The sequence below is a fragment of the Aotus nancymaae genome, unplaced genomic scaffold (genome assembly GCF_030222135.1).
Source record: "Aotus nancymaae isolate 86718 unplaced genomic scaffold, 86718_ANA_hifiasm-v0.15.2.pri h1tg000036l, whole genome shotgun sequence".
In the NCBI taxonomy this organism is placed as follows: Eukaryota; Metazoa; Chordata; class Mammalia; order Primates; family Aotidae; genus Aotus; species Aotus nancymaae.
In genome coordinates this window covers 68,560,700-68,578,163 of record NW_026988450.1, presented here as the reverse complement: position 1 = coordinate 68,578,163, position 17,464 = coordinate 68,560,700, and the positions used below count along the sequence as shown (strand labels likewise).

Sequence of the window (17,464 nt, the reverse complement as noted above, 5' to 3'; positions counted from 1 at the left end):
GTATTCTAGTTCATTTAACAACTTGTCTTGAAAAGAAGTTGCTGGAATAATCCAGGCATAAACAGTTATTTGACCCAATGTAGGTTCACAAGTCCTGGAGAGGTAATATTTTTCATAAAATATTCCATGGAGAGACTAAATGGTAAAGCACGTTCTGTGGATTAGCAATTTAGGCAGAAAGAATTAATTTCCTCTATGCCTTTTAATACTAACTATATTCATTGTTTGTTGTACTGTAATAAATTTCAAAATCTTACTGGCTTAAAACAGCAGACATTTACTATCTTACTGTTCTGGGGGTGAGAAGTTTGAAATCAATCTCACTAGACTAAAAGGATGGTGTTGGAAGGGCTGAATTTCTTTCTCTAGGGGAGAAAATCAATAATTGTCTTGCCTTTCCTCGCTTCTAGAGCCTTCCAACATTCCTTGACTCGTGGCCTCTTTCCATCTTCAAAGCCAGCAGTACCCAGCCAAGTTTTTCTCACATGGCTGCTCACACTGGCTGCTCTGTCTCCCTCTTCCATATTTAAAGCTTTTTGCAGTTACATTGGGCCCACCTAGGTAATTCAGGCTAACCTCCCTACTTTAAGGTCAACTAATTAACAACCTTAATTCAATCTGACATCTTAATTCCCCCTTGCCATATAACATAACATATTCACAAGTTCTGAAGGTTCACACGTGAACATCTTTACAGGGACATTATTCTGCCTATCTCACTGACATTTTTTCTTCTATTTTGTTCATAAACATCACTCTAAACATGTCTATATGGCTTTGCAAATTAATGTCAAATTTGGCCAACCCATAGGAACTCACTACTAAATTTGCTTTAAAAGTAGAAAATCAGTCCAATAAAGCAATTCATATTCCTTACTCCTTGCTAAAAATCAGTCATGTAAATAAGTGGTGTCATGGTGAAAAAAAGATGAGGTTTCTCAAAGGTCTCACATATTTTCCTAATCACCAAAGCCAATAACATCTAAAGCTTTTCTTACTGAGATTTCCTCCAGCATGCAGCCACCATCTTCCTTCTTGAAAATTTCTCCAGCCTTCACTTATCATCCATTACATTCTCCTGACTCTCCTTATAATTGGTGTTGGATTTTTTTTTTGACAGTTTCGATCAACCATTTTTCTTCTATTAAACTCTTATTGAACTCTATTGATGTTGTGCAGACTTCACCCTCACTTCTTTCCACTTTGATATCCCTTTCTAATTCTACTTCTAAGGCTTCAAAAATCCCTGTAAGTGAATTCCCAAACAAAATACAATTCAAATATAATCTCCTGCCCTGATGTTTTTTCCCTAAACTCCAGACCAACTGCCTACCAGACATCTCCACTTGGATGTCCCAGAGACACCTTAAGCTCCATATATTCATCTAAGACTGAACTCACTGTCTTCTACTTGTTTAACCTCTTCATCTCTTCAACAAATGTCTACTATGACTGACCACTGCTCTGTACCAGAGATACAGACACTAAAGGGAGAACCATTGCCTTTTATGAGCTGAGGTAAGTAAACAATTACAATGCTAAGATATGGAAGCAGTAATGACACAGGCGGCAAGATGAAAGGCCCCATCTACTCAGGTCTCCATCGAGAAAGCTGAGCCATTCAGAGTTGCTCTCTTAGTCTAAGAAGGAAAAATCTTCAATTTTTCCCTGTCTTTTGTCTGTATCCACTTTTAATCAGCAGACAACTTTTATCTCTTGTACCCCTTACACGATTCTTATATGCATTCACATTGCCTATTTCCAGCCTTCAACACCTATTTCATGGACAATTTAATATATTTTAATGATATCTCATACCTTGTTTATTCCTATCCCTCAAACTCCTATGAGTCACAAATATGAGAATCACATATGTTTCTATTAGATGTTTTTCTTAAAAACAAAGTTGTTTAAAATATTTCATAATCAGGCTTCAATCTATCTTTCCATCTTTGTCTTTGCTATACTTCACCCCCAACATAACTTATATTGCAATTTATTTACTTCCCTATCTCCCTAGTAGATATTAAGCTGCTTGGAGGCAAAAAAAAATTTAAAAAATTTAAAAAAAAGTCATACCTTTGTATTGAACTCGACACACAGAATGTGCCCCATAAGCATTCACTTAAAACAGTATTTGGCGTCTGGGCATGGTGGTTCATGCCTGTAATCCCAGCATTTGGGGAAGCCAAAGCAGGTGGATCACTTGAGGTCAGGAGTTTGAGACCAGCCTGACCAACATGGTGAAACCCCCTCTCTACTAAAAATATAAAATTAGTTGGGTGTGGTGGTGTATGCCTGTAATCCCAGCTACTTGGAAGGCTGCAGCAGGATCGGTTGAACTCAGGAGGCGGAGGTTACAATGAGACAAGATTGCTCCATTTGCCATTGTACTCCAGCCTGGGCAACAAGAGTATAACTCCATCTCAAAAAAAAAATAAAGAAATAAAGAAATCAGAATTTGGCTAACAATGTATATCGGTAGAGAGCATCCTTGAAAGTATCCCATAAGAACTATATATGATCAGTTATTTTATGAATGACCATGATCAGTTATTCCATGAATGACCATGATCAGTTATTTCATGAACGACCACTTCTGAATTATGTTAGACTAAGAGAGCAACTCTGAAGGGCTTAGCAACTTGCCCACCTTTTGTTTCTAAGGATCTGTGTTTTGTATCCTGGAGTTTAGAGAATCAGTGATCTAGAATTTCCAATTACTTCTCTAATTGCCACAGCCAAAAGTATTCATTCATCAACGTAAATAACATAAGCAGAATGAGTCTACCAAACTGCCTGCAGTATGTTCCACAAAGCAGTTGGAAATACAGTTCCTTAACCCTAGGTGTATAATAGCAATTTGTGCATGCAAAAAGTCAAGTTCCATTCCTTTCCAAACAGGTATGCCTCCCTTTAAGGAAACAGCGTGTGGTGGTTCATGCATTTATCTTTTCTACAACCCTCAATGCCAAACGTTAGACATTAGCCTTCCTAAAATCACTGTATCACACTTACACTTTCTTGCTCAGCTGACAAATGACATTTCATCACCAACACTTAAGTCTCTATAGATTCTTACATTTGTTTAGTAATATCACTTTACACACTTGTGCCTATTTACTTCAGAAGTTAGCACATTGTTTTCAGTAAAGAACCAGATAAATATTTTTGGCTTTGCGGGACATACACTTTCTGTCACAACTATTTAATTCTATCACTGTAGCATGAAAGTAGCCACAGACAATATATAAACAAATGTGCATGACTGTGTTCCAATAAAACTTTATTTATAAAAACAGGCAGTGGGCCACATTTGGCCCACAGGTAGTAGTTTTTCAACCCCAGACTTACTTTATAAAAATGAATGAAAAGTCCACCATTACCGAGGCAGTCTGCCATTACAGAGACAGTCCATCATTACTGAAGCAGACCACCATTACTGAGGCAGACCACCATTACCGAGGCAGTTCTAACTATACCTCTATAAACAAAACCACAAGGAAGTTCACACAGCAGCTGGGCAGAGCCCATGGCAGCTCAGCAATGCCTCTGCTGGCAGACTGTGACTAGGTTACCTCCTCACTGGGCAGGGCATCTCTGAAAAAAGGGCAGCAGCATATCAGTAACTTATAAATAAAACCCCACCTTCCCAGGAGAGAACACCTGGGGAAAAAAGGCAGTTATGAGTTCCGCTGCAGCAGACTTAAATGTACCTGCCCAGCAGTTCTGAATGGAACAATGAAGTTCACAGCTCAGCACTTGATCTCCTATAAAGGTCAGACTGTCTCCTCAAGCAGCTCCCTGACCCCTGTATATCCAAAGAGATACCTCATAAAGGAGAGCTCAGTCTGACATCTGACAGGTATCCTTCTGGGACAAAGATAACAGAAGAAACTGGCAGCAACCCTTACTGTTCTGCAGCCACCACAGGTGATCCCCAGGCAAGCAGGGTCTGAAGTTGACCTCCAGCAGTCCTACAGCAGAGGGGCCTGACTGTTAAAAGGGAAACTAAAAAAAAGAAAGAAAGAACTTCATCATCAACAAAAAGGACGTCCACTCAGAGACCCCATCCTAAAGTCACCAACTACAAATGCCACAGGTAGATAAATCCACAAAGATGGGAAGAAACTAGCGCAAAAAGGATGAAAACACATAAAACCGGAATGCCTCTTCTCCTCCAAGGGATCACAACTCCTTACCAGGAAGGGAACAAGGCTGGATAGAGAATGAGTTTGATGAACTGATAGAAACAGGCTTCAGAAGGTGGGTAATAACAAACTTCTCTGAGCTAAAAGAACATGTTCTAACCCAATGCAAAGAAACTAAGAACCTTGAAAAAAGGTTTGAAGAAATGCTAATGAGAACAAACAGCTTAGAGAAGAATATAAATGACTTGATGGAGCTGAAAAACATGAGAACTTTGCAAACAATACACAAGTTTCAATAGCCCAATCGACCAAGCAGAAGAAAGGATATCAGAGATTGAAGATCAACTCAATGAAATAAAATGAAAAGGTAAGATTAGAGAAAAAAAGAGTGAAAAGAAATGAACAACGCCTCCAAGACATATGGGATTATGTGAAAACATCCAATCTACATTTGATATGTGTACCTGAATGTGACAGAGAGAATGAATCCAAGCTGGAAAACACCCTTCAGGATATTATCCAGGAGAACTTCCCCAACCTAGCAAGGTGGCCAATATTCAAGTCCAGGAAATACAGAGAACATAACATAAGCAGAGTGTGTCTACCAAACTGCCTGCAGTATGTTCAATGAAGTAGTTGGAAATACAGTTCCTTAACCCCATGTATATAATAGCAATTTGTGCATGCAAAAAGTCAAGTTCCATTCCTTTCCAAATAGGTATGCTTCCCTTTAAGGAAACAATCCTGCATGTTCTGCACATGTACCCCAGAACCACAAAGATATTCTTCAAGAAGAGTAACCCCAAGACACATAATCATCAGATTCACCAGGGTTGAAATGAAAGAAAAAATGCTAAGGGCAGCCAGAGAGAAAGGTCAAGTTACCCACAAAGGGAAGCCCATCAGACTCACAGCAGAAATCTTGGCAGAAATCTTACAAGCTAGAAGAGAGTGGGGGCCAATATTCAACAGCCTTAAAGAAAAGAACTTTCAACCTAGAATTTCATATCCAGGCAAACTAAGCTTCATAAGCAAAGGAGAAATAAAATCCTTTATGAGCGAGCAATTGCTCAGAGATTTCATCACCACCAGGTCTGCTTTACAAGAGTTCCTGAAAGAACCAGTACCAGCCACTCCAAAAACATACCAAATGGTAAAGAGCATCGACACAATGAAGAAACTGTATCAACTAATGGGCAAAACAACCAGCTAGCATCAAAATGACAGGATCAAATTCAAACATAACAATATTAACCTTAAATGTAAATGGGCTAAATCAAAAGACACAGACTGGCAAATCGGATAAAAAGTCAAAACCCATCAGTGTGCTGTATACAGGAAACCCATCTCGTGTGCAAGGATACACATAGGCTCAAAATAAAGGGATGGAGGAAGATTTACCAAGCAAATGGAGAGCCAAAAGAAAGCAGGAGTTGCAATCCTAGTCTCTGATAAAATAGACTTTAAACCAACAAAGAACAAAAGAGACAAAGAAGGACATTACATAATGGTAAAAGGATCAATGCAACAAGAAGAGCTAACGATCCTAAATATATATGCACCCAATATAGGAGCAACCAGACACATAAAGCAAGTTCGTAACAATCTACAAAGAGACTGAGACTCCCACACAATAATAGTGGGAGACTTTAACACTCCACTGTCAATATTAGATAGATCAACAAGACAGAAAATTAACAAGGATATCCAGGACTTGAACTCAGATCTAGACCAAGCAAACCTAATAGACATTTACAGAACTCTCCACCCGAAGTCCACAGAATACACATTCTTCTCAGCACCACATCACACCTACTCTAAAATTGACCACATAATTGGAAGTAAATCACTCCTCAGCAAATGCAAAAGAATGGAAACCATAACAAACAGTCTCTCAGACCACAGTGCAATCAAATTAGATCTCAGGATTAAGAAATTCACTCAGAACCACACAACTTCATGGAAACTGAACAACTGGCTCTTGAATGTTGACTGGATAAACAATGAAATGAAGGCAGAAATAAAGATGTTCTTCAAAACCAACAAGAACGAAGACCACAATATACCTGAATCTCTGGGACACCTTTAAAGCAGTGTCTAGAGAAAAATTTATAGCAATAAATGCCCACATGAGAAGTAAGGAAAGATCTAAAATTGACACCCTATCATCAAAATTGAAAGAGCTAGAGGAGCAAGATCAAAAAAACTCAAAAGCTAGCAGAAGACAAGAAATAACTAAGATCAGAGCAGAACTGAAGAAGATAGAAACACACACACAAAAAAAACCTTTCAAAAAATTAACAAATGCAGGAGCTGGTATTTTGAAAAGATCAACAAAATAGACCACTAGCCAGATTAATAAAAACAAAAAGAGGGAAGAATCAGATAGATGCAATAAAAAACAATAAAGGGGATATCACCACTGATTCCACAGAAATACCATCAGAGACTACAACAAAGAACTCTATGCACACAAACCAGTAAACTTTGAAGAAATGCATAAGTTCCTGGACACTTCCACCATCCCAAACCTAAACCAGGAAGAAGTTGAAACCCTGAACAGACCAGTAACAAGGGCTGAAGTTGAGGCAGCAATTAATAGCCTATCAACCAAAAAAAAAGCCCAGGTCCAGATGGGTTCACAGCCGAATTCTACAAGACATACAAAGAGGAGCTGGTACCACTCCTTCTGAAACTATTCCAAACAATACAAAAAGAGGGAATCCTTCCCAAATCATTTTATGACACCAACATCATCCTGATACCAAAACCCGGCAGAGACTCAACAAGAAAAGAAAACTTCAGGCCATTATCCATGATGAACACAGATGCAAAAATCTTCAATAAAATACTGGGAAATGGATTGCAACAGCACATCAAAAAGCTTATCCATAACGATTAGGTAGGCTTCATCCCGGGGATGCAAGGCTGGTTCAACATACGCAAGTCTATAAACATAATTCACCACATAAACAGAACCAAAGACAAAAACCACATGATTATCTCAATTGATGCAGAGAAGGCCTTTGACAAAATTCAACAGCCCTTTATGCTAAAAACTCTCAATAAACTAGGTATCGATGGAATGTATCTCAAAATAATAAAAGCTATTTACAACAAACAGCCAATATCATACTGAATGGGCAAAAACTGGAAGCATTCCCTTTGAAATCTGGCACTAGACAAGGATGCCCTCTCTTACCACTCCTATTCAATATAGTATTGGAAGTTCTAGCCAGAGCAATCAGGCAAGAAAAAGAAATAAAGGGTATTCAATTAGGAAAGGAGGAAGTCAAATTGTCTCTATTTGCAGATGACATGATTGTATATTTAGAAGATCCCATCGTCTCAGCCCAAAATCTCCTTAAACTGATAAGCAATTTCAGCAAGTCTCAGGATACAAAATCAATGTGCAGAAATCACAAGCATTCCTATACACCAATAACAGACTTAAAGAGAGCCAAATCAAGAATGAACTGCCATTCACAATTGCTATAAAGAGAATAAAATACCTAGGAATACAACTAACAAAGGATGTAAAGGACCTCTTCAAGGAGAACTACACACCAGTGCTCAAGGAATTAAGAGAGGACAGAAACAGATGGAAAAACATTCCATGCTCATGGTTAGGAAGAATCAATATTGTAAAAATAGCCATACTGCCCAAAGTAATTTATAGATTCAATGCTATCTCCATCAAGCTACCTATGAACCTCTTCACAGAAATGGAAAAAAACACCTTAAACTTCATATGGAACCAAAAGAGAACCCGCATAGCCAAGACAATCCTAAGCAAAAAGAACAAAGGTGGAAGCATCATGCTACCTGACTTCAAACTATACTACAAGGCTACAGTAATCAAAACAGCATAGTACTGGTACCAAAACAGAGATATAGACCAATGGAACAGAACAGAGGCCCTAGAGGCAATGCCACACATCTACAACCATCTGATCTTTGACAAACCTGACAAAAACAAGCAAGAGGGAAAGGATTCCCTGTTTAATAAATGATGTTGGGAAAACTGGCTAGCAATGTGTAGAAAACAGAAACTGGACCCCTTCCTGACACCGTACACTAAAATTAACTCCAGATGGATTAAAGACTTAAACATAAGACCTAACACCATAAAAACCCTAGAAGAAAATCTACGCAAAACCATTCAGGACATAGGCATAGGCAAGGACTTCATGACTAAAACACCAAATCATTGGCAACAAAAGCCAAAATAGACAAATGGGATCTAATTAAACTGCAGAGCTTCTGCACAGCAAAAGAAATAATCATTAGAGTGAACGGCAACCAACAGAATGGGAAAAATTTTTTGCAATCTACACATCTGACAAAAGACTAATATCCAGAATCTACAAAGAACTATAACAGATTTACAAGAAACAAACAAACAAACCTATTCAAAAGTTGGTGAAGGACATGAACAGACACTTTTCAGAAGAAGACATATATGAGGCCAATAAACATATGAACAAATGCTCATCATCATTGGTCATTAGAGAAATGCAAATCAAAACCATACTGAGATACCATCTCATGCCAGTTAGAATGGTCATCATTAAAAAATCTGGAGACAACAGATGCTGGAGAGGATGTGGAGAAATAGGAACACTTTTACACTCTTGGTGGGAGTGTAAATTAATTCAACCATTGTGGAAGACAGTGTGGCAATTCCTCAAGGAACTAGAAATAGAATTTCCATTTGACCCAGCAATGCCATTACTGGGTATATATCCAAAGGATTATAAATCGTTCTATTATAGAGACACATGCACATGTATGTTCATTGCAGCACTGTTTACAATAGCAAAGACCTGGAACCAACCAAAATGCCCATTGATGACAGACTGGACAAGGAAAATGTGGCACATATACACCATGGAACACTATGCAACCATAAAAACTGATGAGTTCGTGTCCTTTGTAGGGACATGAACGAATCTGGAAGCCATCATTCTCAGCAAACTGACACAAGAATACAAAATCAAACACAGTACGTTCTCACTCATAGGCGGTTGTTGAACAATGAAAACACATGGACACAGGGAGGGAAGCATCACACAGTGGGATCTGTTGGGGGGGGCACTAAGGGAGGGACAGCAGTGGGTAGGGAGTTGGGGATTGATAACATGGGGAGAAATGTCAGATACAGGTGACAAGGATGGAGGCAGAAAACCACATTGCCATGTATGTACCTATGCAACAATCCTGCATGTTCTGTTCATGTACCCCAGAACCTAAAGTGCAATAAAATATATATATTTTAAAAATGAATGAAAATTAAAAATAAAAGTTCCAATCCTAGGAATGCAAACAGTAGATTTCACAAATTAAGTTTAATTAAAACAAACTAGAAATCATTAGGAATGCTTCAAATGGCATATTGGCAGGCTCTGTTAGGCCCTTATAACATTCAGATTATGTGCTCAGTTTTTAAGAAAAGGAGCAAAATCGAGGACCAGGTGTGAAGTGATGTTTCTACCTTGTACACTATGTAAGAGACAAGACAAAATTAGGATACATACACACTCACATTACTTTATTAATAGAGCTGTAAAAACAGGGCTCTATTCATAAACTGATTTAATTAATAGGGTGTTATTAATATAATTGATATTGTAACATTCAAATTTGACTTTCACTGATTAAACTAGCACAGGCTTTTCAGAAGCACTTTAAGAATGGGCCGGACGCTGTTGCTCACGCCTGTAATCCCCGCACTTTGGGAGATGGAGGCAGGCAGATCACGAGTTCAGGAGTTCAAGAGCAGCCTAGCCAATACGATGAAACCCTGTCTCTACCTAAAATACAAAAATTAGCCGGGCATGGTGGCACATGCCTGTAATCCCAGCTACTCAGGAGGCTGATTCAGGAGAATCGCTTGAACCCAGAAGGCGGAGGTTGCAGTGAGCCGAGATTGCACCTAGGTGACAGAGCAAGACTCTGTCTCAAAAATTAAAAAAAGATTAAAAAAAGGAATGACCTATTTAACCAATTGCCACAAAATTATTATGCTCTGCCACTGGTGAGGTTGTAAACATCATCAAAGATGTGTACATTTCTATAGCGCAAACAGTTGGTAAAACTCAGTAAAAGCCCATATATTATTAGGATACATAAAATAAAAATGATAATCAGAAATAAGAAGGCTAGAGTCCCAGACCCTACTGATTCTCAAAGGTTTCAATTACCTTGACCCTGGACGATAGTACAGAAATAAACAATTGCCAAAAAAGGCAGAAGCAACCAGTACCGCATCCTGCACTGAAAAATCTTCATTTTATTTTCTGCTTTTTACATGAGTTGTAGCAGCCACCTGGAAACAGAGAGAACAGGGACATTTTTGAGAAGGCTAAAAATAAAGTACATGTAGTCATTTACAACAGGCAAATAAGCCAACATGAATTAGTACTGTCAAGAAGTAATTAATTCCCTAGAGCATCGTGCATTTCACTCTAAAATACAAACTGATGAAGAAAAGACTTTAGAAGATGCTGTAAATGGAGAGAATTATTTGAAATAGTTGGGAGGGAACTTTAGAATGTACTTTGTGACTCATCCCTATGATCATAAATTGCTTAGTGAATTTCCCAAATGGATAAATTTCATAATTTTACCTGAAATTAGCATTATAATGAATCCCAATGTCCTTGCCAGTAATGTGTTCCTTCCATATTTATCACATAAAGTTCACATAAATTCCTACTGTTACCTTATATTGCCTGAAAAGTACAAATATATAGGACCTTTCTATAGTGATCCAAGAGAATTTGAAAAATCACTCTGTACTAATATTAAGTCACTGCAGTACTCAGACTTCCCCGCATTGAGCTAAATAATCCCTAATCCTTTCATCTTTTCTTATAGTTCCTCTCTTTTCTAATACAAGTGAATCTAAAACTCTTCCAAATTTTTCATTTTCATTGGGATAGCAATGAAAGAAGAGCTACAAGAAAGAGAAAGGAAGATAAATGGAAGTTAGAAAAATGAAGAAAAAAAGAAAGCATACAATTATTACGTATCTATAATAAGTAATAAAAATTTTAACATTAAAAAAACTTTAGAAAAAGGGAGGAAAGAAAGGAGAAAGGGAGAGAGGCAGAAATGGAGGGAGAAAACAATGGATGTTTGGTATCAATTTAAAAGACCAGTTTACAAATTATAGATTGTAATTCTATTAATAGGTCATTACAGAGGAGAAATTCTTAAGTCCTTCCCTCAGAGATTAAGAAAATATCTCCAAAGTTGTCTTTTACCCAGGAGCATGCGTATGTATGTATGTGTATATGTGTGTGTGTGTGTGTGTGTGTGTGTGTGTGTACATATATATATATGTACACAATGCTCTACAGGAAATTACAGTGATTCCCACACTTACACTAGGATCTCATATGAGTACCACGTCACATCACTTCCACATCTCATATACATATATATATATATATATATATATGCACCTGGGTAGAAGCAAATATATATTTTGTGATGGAGTCTCACTCTGTCGCCAGGCTGGAGTGCAGTGGCACGATCTCGGCTCACTGCAAACTTCACCTCCCAGGCGCAAGCGATTTTCCTGCCTCAGCCTCCCAAGTAGCTGGGACTACAGGCGCTCACCACCACGCCCAGCTAATTTTCGTATTTTTAGTAGAGGCAGGGTTTCACCATGTTGGCCAGGATGGTCTCAATCTCCTGACCTTGTGATCCACCCGCCTCGGCCTCCCAAAGTGCTAGAATTACAGGTGTAAGCCACCGTGCCCTGCCCAAGGCATATTTTTTTAATTCATTTTTTCATTTATATATTCATTCATTCATTTCCCAGTATCATTCCACAAAGGATCTGAAGCAACTAAATAATAAATGAACATAATAGATAGGGTAAGGGTGCCAGATTTAACATATAAAATACAGGTCTATAATTAAATTTAATTTGAGATAAACAGCAAATAATTTTTAGTGTTAATATTTTCTATGCAATAGTTGAAAAATACTTTTTTTACAAATCGTTTATTTGGAATTAAAATTTAACTGAATATCATGCATTTTATCCAGCAATCCTAGTATAAGGGGAAATTTCGGTGATAAAACAATAAAGTAATGAGTAAAATGAGCACAGAGAAAATGTATCTGGTCCTGTATGTTGGTAAACGTAACCATGAATTTGGTTCCAAATTTATTTATTAGCAGCTAAAGCAAGAACGAAGCACATTAAACTTTAAAGTTTACTATATTTTTAGATTAACTAAAACATATTTTTCCGGAGAGGCATAACGTTTTCTGATACCGAAAGCTGAGAATTTTTCCCATGATTCACCAAAAAGTCATCTTCCTTTATTCACCATAAAATGTACTGAGCCCTTGCTATATGTAAAGACTACTCTAAGTACACACGTAAATTCCTTTAATCCTCACAGTGATTCTTTGAAGTAAGTACAATTCTAAAATGTATTTACAGATGGACAATAAGGCACAGAGAAGTTGCCCAAGTCACAAAGTTAGTGCAACACAGTGAGACTATCTCAAAAAAAAAAAAAAATTAAATTAAAAAATTTTTAAAGATATCCCACAATACTATTTTAACATAGGAGAAAAAGATCCCCTTTAACATAAAAGAACCTTTTTTTCTTATTGTGAAAGGCCACAATCAAATAGCCCTTCTCTGTTCTCATCAAAGCAGTTCCTGTATCCAACTGTTTCGAAGCAATACTGAACATGTAATATTGGAGGTTAATCTGCATCTCATGTACTTTTTAACTAAGTAAATAAATGCTACCCTAGTCTTGGCAACTTTTTTTGGAAACTGAGCATTATTTATATGGAAAAAGCATTGTAACCATTGTAACCACAGCTTATCTTCAAAATTCTTTCTTTCTTTTCTTTTTCTTTTTTGTTTTTTGAGACAGGGTCTGGTTCTGTCACCGAAATTGGGCTGCAGTGGTGAGATCACGGCGCACGACAGCCTCAATCTGCTGGACTCAAGTGATTCTCCCACCTCAGCCTCCCAAGTAGCTGGAGTATAGGCATATGCCGCCACACCTTGCTGATTTAAAAAAAAAAAAAAAAAAAAAAAAAATTGTAGGTACTCAGGAGGCTGAGGCAGAGAATCGCTTGAACCTGGGAGGCGAAGGTTGCAGTGAGCCGAGATCGCGCCTCTCAAAAAAAAAAAAAAGCCAGGCGCGGTGGCTCACGCCTGTAATCCCAGCACTTTGGGAGGCTGAGGCAGCCGAATCACCTGAGGTCGGGAGTTCCAGAGCAGCCTGACCAACATGGTGAAACCCCGTCTCTTAAATAACAATAATAGTAATAATAATAAATGATCTGGGCAAATTTAAAAAAAAAATTTGTAGAAATGTGGTTTCCCCACATTTTGCAGGCTAGTCTCGAACTCCTGGGCTCAAGCAATTCCCCCGCCTCAGACTCTCAAAATGCTGGGATTACAGGCATGAGCCACTGTGCCCAGCATAAATTCTTCTTTTGTTGTTGTTTATTTTAAGTTAGGATGAGCAATACCACATTGGGAGAAGTGAAATTTCAGTTTTCCCAAGCTTTTCTGCCAAGTCCCCAAACTTTAAGACAGTAAAAGAAGGGCAAGAAAAATCTCAATCCTATTAAAATGCCATGAGATATTTTAACATTTACCAAAATGTCAAAGCCTAATTTGTTAAAACTGCCCAAAAGCCTGCACAAAACAAATAACTCTGCCTTGATTTTTTGTTGTTTAAAAACATCATGTTAGAAATGGCTATTTAGTTCTCTATTCAGAAGGTATAAGCCAACTTTAGGGAAAGTTGATAATGTTTAATACAAGTGTCCTCAAAACACTGTCACAATTTTATAATCAGTAACATAAAACTAGGCCAATTTGTGCTAATTTTCCCTTCCACTCATATGTTTGTTTTATTTAATCTCATTTGTCTAGATAAGTTTAATAATGAGGAAAGGCCCGAAGTGTAAGCATTAAACAATGCTTACAGGCACCCACAAAATTCCCAGACTAACATACAGCCAATTTTATCAAAATTCCTTAAATATTTATCCTAACGTTTTTGTAAACCACACACATGCACTCTCTCTCTGTCTCTTGCCAAGACTTATACACATATATACACACAAACCTTGGATGATATCGTATTCGATCATTGCTGACTTACAAAACATAAACCATAAACTTAAATGAAATTCTTGTTAATTATGTGATATACCATATATCCACCAACTCCATGCTTTGAGAGAGATAGTTATTAATGGTATTAAATGTTCATTTCAACATTTATTTATTATTTTTTTTATTTTTTTGAGATGGAGTTTCACTCTTGTTGCCCAGAATGGAGTGCAGTGGTGTAATCTTGGCTCACCGCAACCTCCGTCTCTCGGGTTCAAGCAATTCTCCTGCCTCAGCTTCCCGAGAAGCTGGGATTACAGGCATTCTCGCCACCACACCTGGCTAATTTTTTTTTTTTTTTTTTTGTATTTTCAGTAGAAACGGGGTTTCTCCATGTTGATCACGTTGGTCTCAACCTCAGGTGATCTGCCTGCCTCAGTCTCCCAAAGTGCTGGAATTACAGGCGTGGGCCACCATGCCCAGCCTCAACAGTCATTTATTAAGAGTCCTAGTACATAACCAAAGCATTATACTTGGTAATAAGAAAGATACAAAACTTCAAACCCTGTCTTCCCCTTCATTAGCTCACTTATAGTTAACTGAAGAAAAGATTAGTTGAAAAGTGAACTTTAGGTGAATTCACTTACAATTTAATTGAAAAGCATATTTTATACCAAAGAAAAATGAGAATCAGAGACACATAACAGAAGTTTTCATATATTAGAAGAGATTTTATGTAGAAGATAAAACAGCATTGTTTTGTGTAGCTTCTGAAAACAGAACTCTCATCAGTGGGAGGCTCCCAACCCACAGGAGTTCTGTAACAACTCTCCAACAATTAGAAACATTTCTTCCCTCTTACTAGAAGTTCTGGGGCAGAAGCTAAGTTTTACCCATAAGAGATGTTATCAAAGGGATTTCTGAATTTGGGGGCCAGGGAACTGAATAAAATGATCTCTAGGATGCCTTCCTCAACTCCACATTTTATATATATGTTAATATCTACTTTATAGAAAGAGAATTTTACAGTCAATTGATGATCTAGGTCACACATTTTTGTAGATTAAAAAACGAACCAAAAAAACAACAGCAACAAAAGAAATAGGCCTAATGTATTATCCAGTGTGTTGGCTTTGAGGGTATTCCTCCTTATTTCTTCTTGCAATTAAACTACTACCCTCCTCACATCCAGAATCATTAAAAAAAAAAAAAAAAAAAAAAGATTTTCAGGATTAGCTAATGAGATCTATTTAAAAAGTGCTACAGGAAGTGAGCAGTTATTACATTTATCTGTTAGCATCAGGACATAGGAGGAAAAAACTAAATTAGGAATAAAGACCTAGTTTTGTTACTGCTAGCTTGGTGGTTAGCTTTTTTCTAAGGGAACTCCCCACTATGTATGCTATGGTGATCAGAAATCAGGGGGAAAGCTGCTGTCTTACTACCATAAAGCATCAGGGAACAGAATTTAGGAATACTAGAGAAACTAGATACTAAGAAGGGAAATGTCAGGATAGAATGAGACACAATGTGGGGGCAAGGGGAGCAAAATCTGCATACAACTGCCCTCAAATCCTGGACGCTTCAGAATGGTAAAGATCAGTTAATTAGAAAAACTTAATCATAAATGTGTATGAATTTAACAATGGAGTTTCAAAATACATAAAGCAAACACTAATAGGACTAAAGAAATAAGCAAAGTTGAAGATTTCAGTACTCTTCAAGAACTGGTTCAACAATTAGATAATATATCAGTATACAGATGTGAACAATTCTATCTAACCTAGCTGATATTTGTTGAGCATTACATCCGACAACTGCAAAAATGTACATTTTTAAAGTGTACCAGTAAAATTTAACAAAATAGGCCAAATTCTGGGCCATAAAATAAAACTCAATAAATTTCAGAAGATTGAAAGCATACAGAGTATGTTTCCTGACAACAGATTTAAATTAGAAATGAGTAATAGGCTGGGTGTGGTGGCTCACACCTGTAATCCCAGCATTTTGGGAGGACAAGGTCTGAAGACTGCTTGAGCCCAGAAGTTTGAGACTAGACTGGGCAACACAGAAAGACTCCATTTAATTTAAAAAGAAGAAAATGAATACCTTTATAAATTCAAAATATTTGAAAATTAAACAATATGCTTCTAAATAATCAGTGGGTTAAAGGTCAAATCACAATGGAAATTTTTAGATGTTTGAAAAGGAATGAAAATAAAGGTACAAGTTTTGAAAATCTGTGGAATGCAGCTAAAGAATTAGAGATAAACTTATAGGTTTAAATGTTTACATAAAAAAGAAGAAAGATTTAAAATCAACGATCTAATTTTTTACTCGAAGCTAAAAAAAGAAGAGCAAAGTGAATCCAAATTAAGTGGAAGGAAGTGATTAATAAAGATAAAATCGAAAACTAAAGAAATAGAAAACATTAGTAGAAATTAACAAAACCAATATTTACTTCTTTGAAATATTAAAAAAAAACCTTTAGGAAGTATGATCAAGGAACAGAGACTGACACAATTAACAATACCAGGAATAACAGAGAATATAGCTACCTATTTCACAAACCAAAAAACATTAAAAAGGAAAAATACAAATAACTTTATGCCAGTAATCCCAACAATTTAGCTTAACTGGAAATAAACTATTGAAATACTAGTTGACTTGCTAAAACAGACACATGAAGAAATAGAAAACCAAAATAGCCCTATATCTATTAAAGAGATTAAATTTGTTATTAAAAATATTTCCACAAGGAAAATTATAGTCCCAGATGGCTTCACTAGTGAATTTTATGAAATATTTAAGGAAAATATAATACTAACCCCATATAAACTCTTTCTGAAAACACAGGTGAAGGCTAGCATAATTTTTTATTTTTTGAGACAGAGTCTTGCTGTCATACATGTTATAGTGCAATGGCTCAAACTTGGCTCACTGCAACCTCCTGGGTTCAAGCAATTCTCCTGTGTCAGCTTCCCAAATAGCTGGGACTATAGGATCATCCTACTACACCGACTAATTTTTGTATTTTTAGCAGAGATGGGATTTCACCATGTTGCCCAGGCTTGTCTCAAACTTCTGGCCTCAAATGATCTGCCTGCCTCAGCTTCCCAAAGCACTGGGATTACAGGCATGAGACACCACACCCATCCCTAACATAACCTTTCTATCAAAACTAGACAGCATCACAAAAAAT

At 37.1% G+C, this 17,464-nt stretch overlaps 1 protein-coding gene across 10 annotated transcripts in view; it reads right to left on the bottom strand.

The window, feature by feature from the left end:
- COL14A1 (collagen type XIV alpha 1 chain) overlaps positions 1–17,464 on the bottom strand; it is a 302,227-nt gene that overhangs the window by 220,259 nt on the left and 64,504 nt on the right. For all 10 annotated transcript variants that reach the window (XM_012466432.2, XM_064384550.1, XM_064384551.1 and 7 more), the window contains one exon: positions 10,355–10,479. In XM_012466432.2, the coding sequence (XP_012321855.2) occupies positions 10,355–10,442 (88 nt within the window). In that variant the 5' untranslated portion in view covers positions 10,443–10,479. The remainder of the gene's footprint in view (positions 1–10,354; positions 10,480–17,464) is intronic.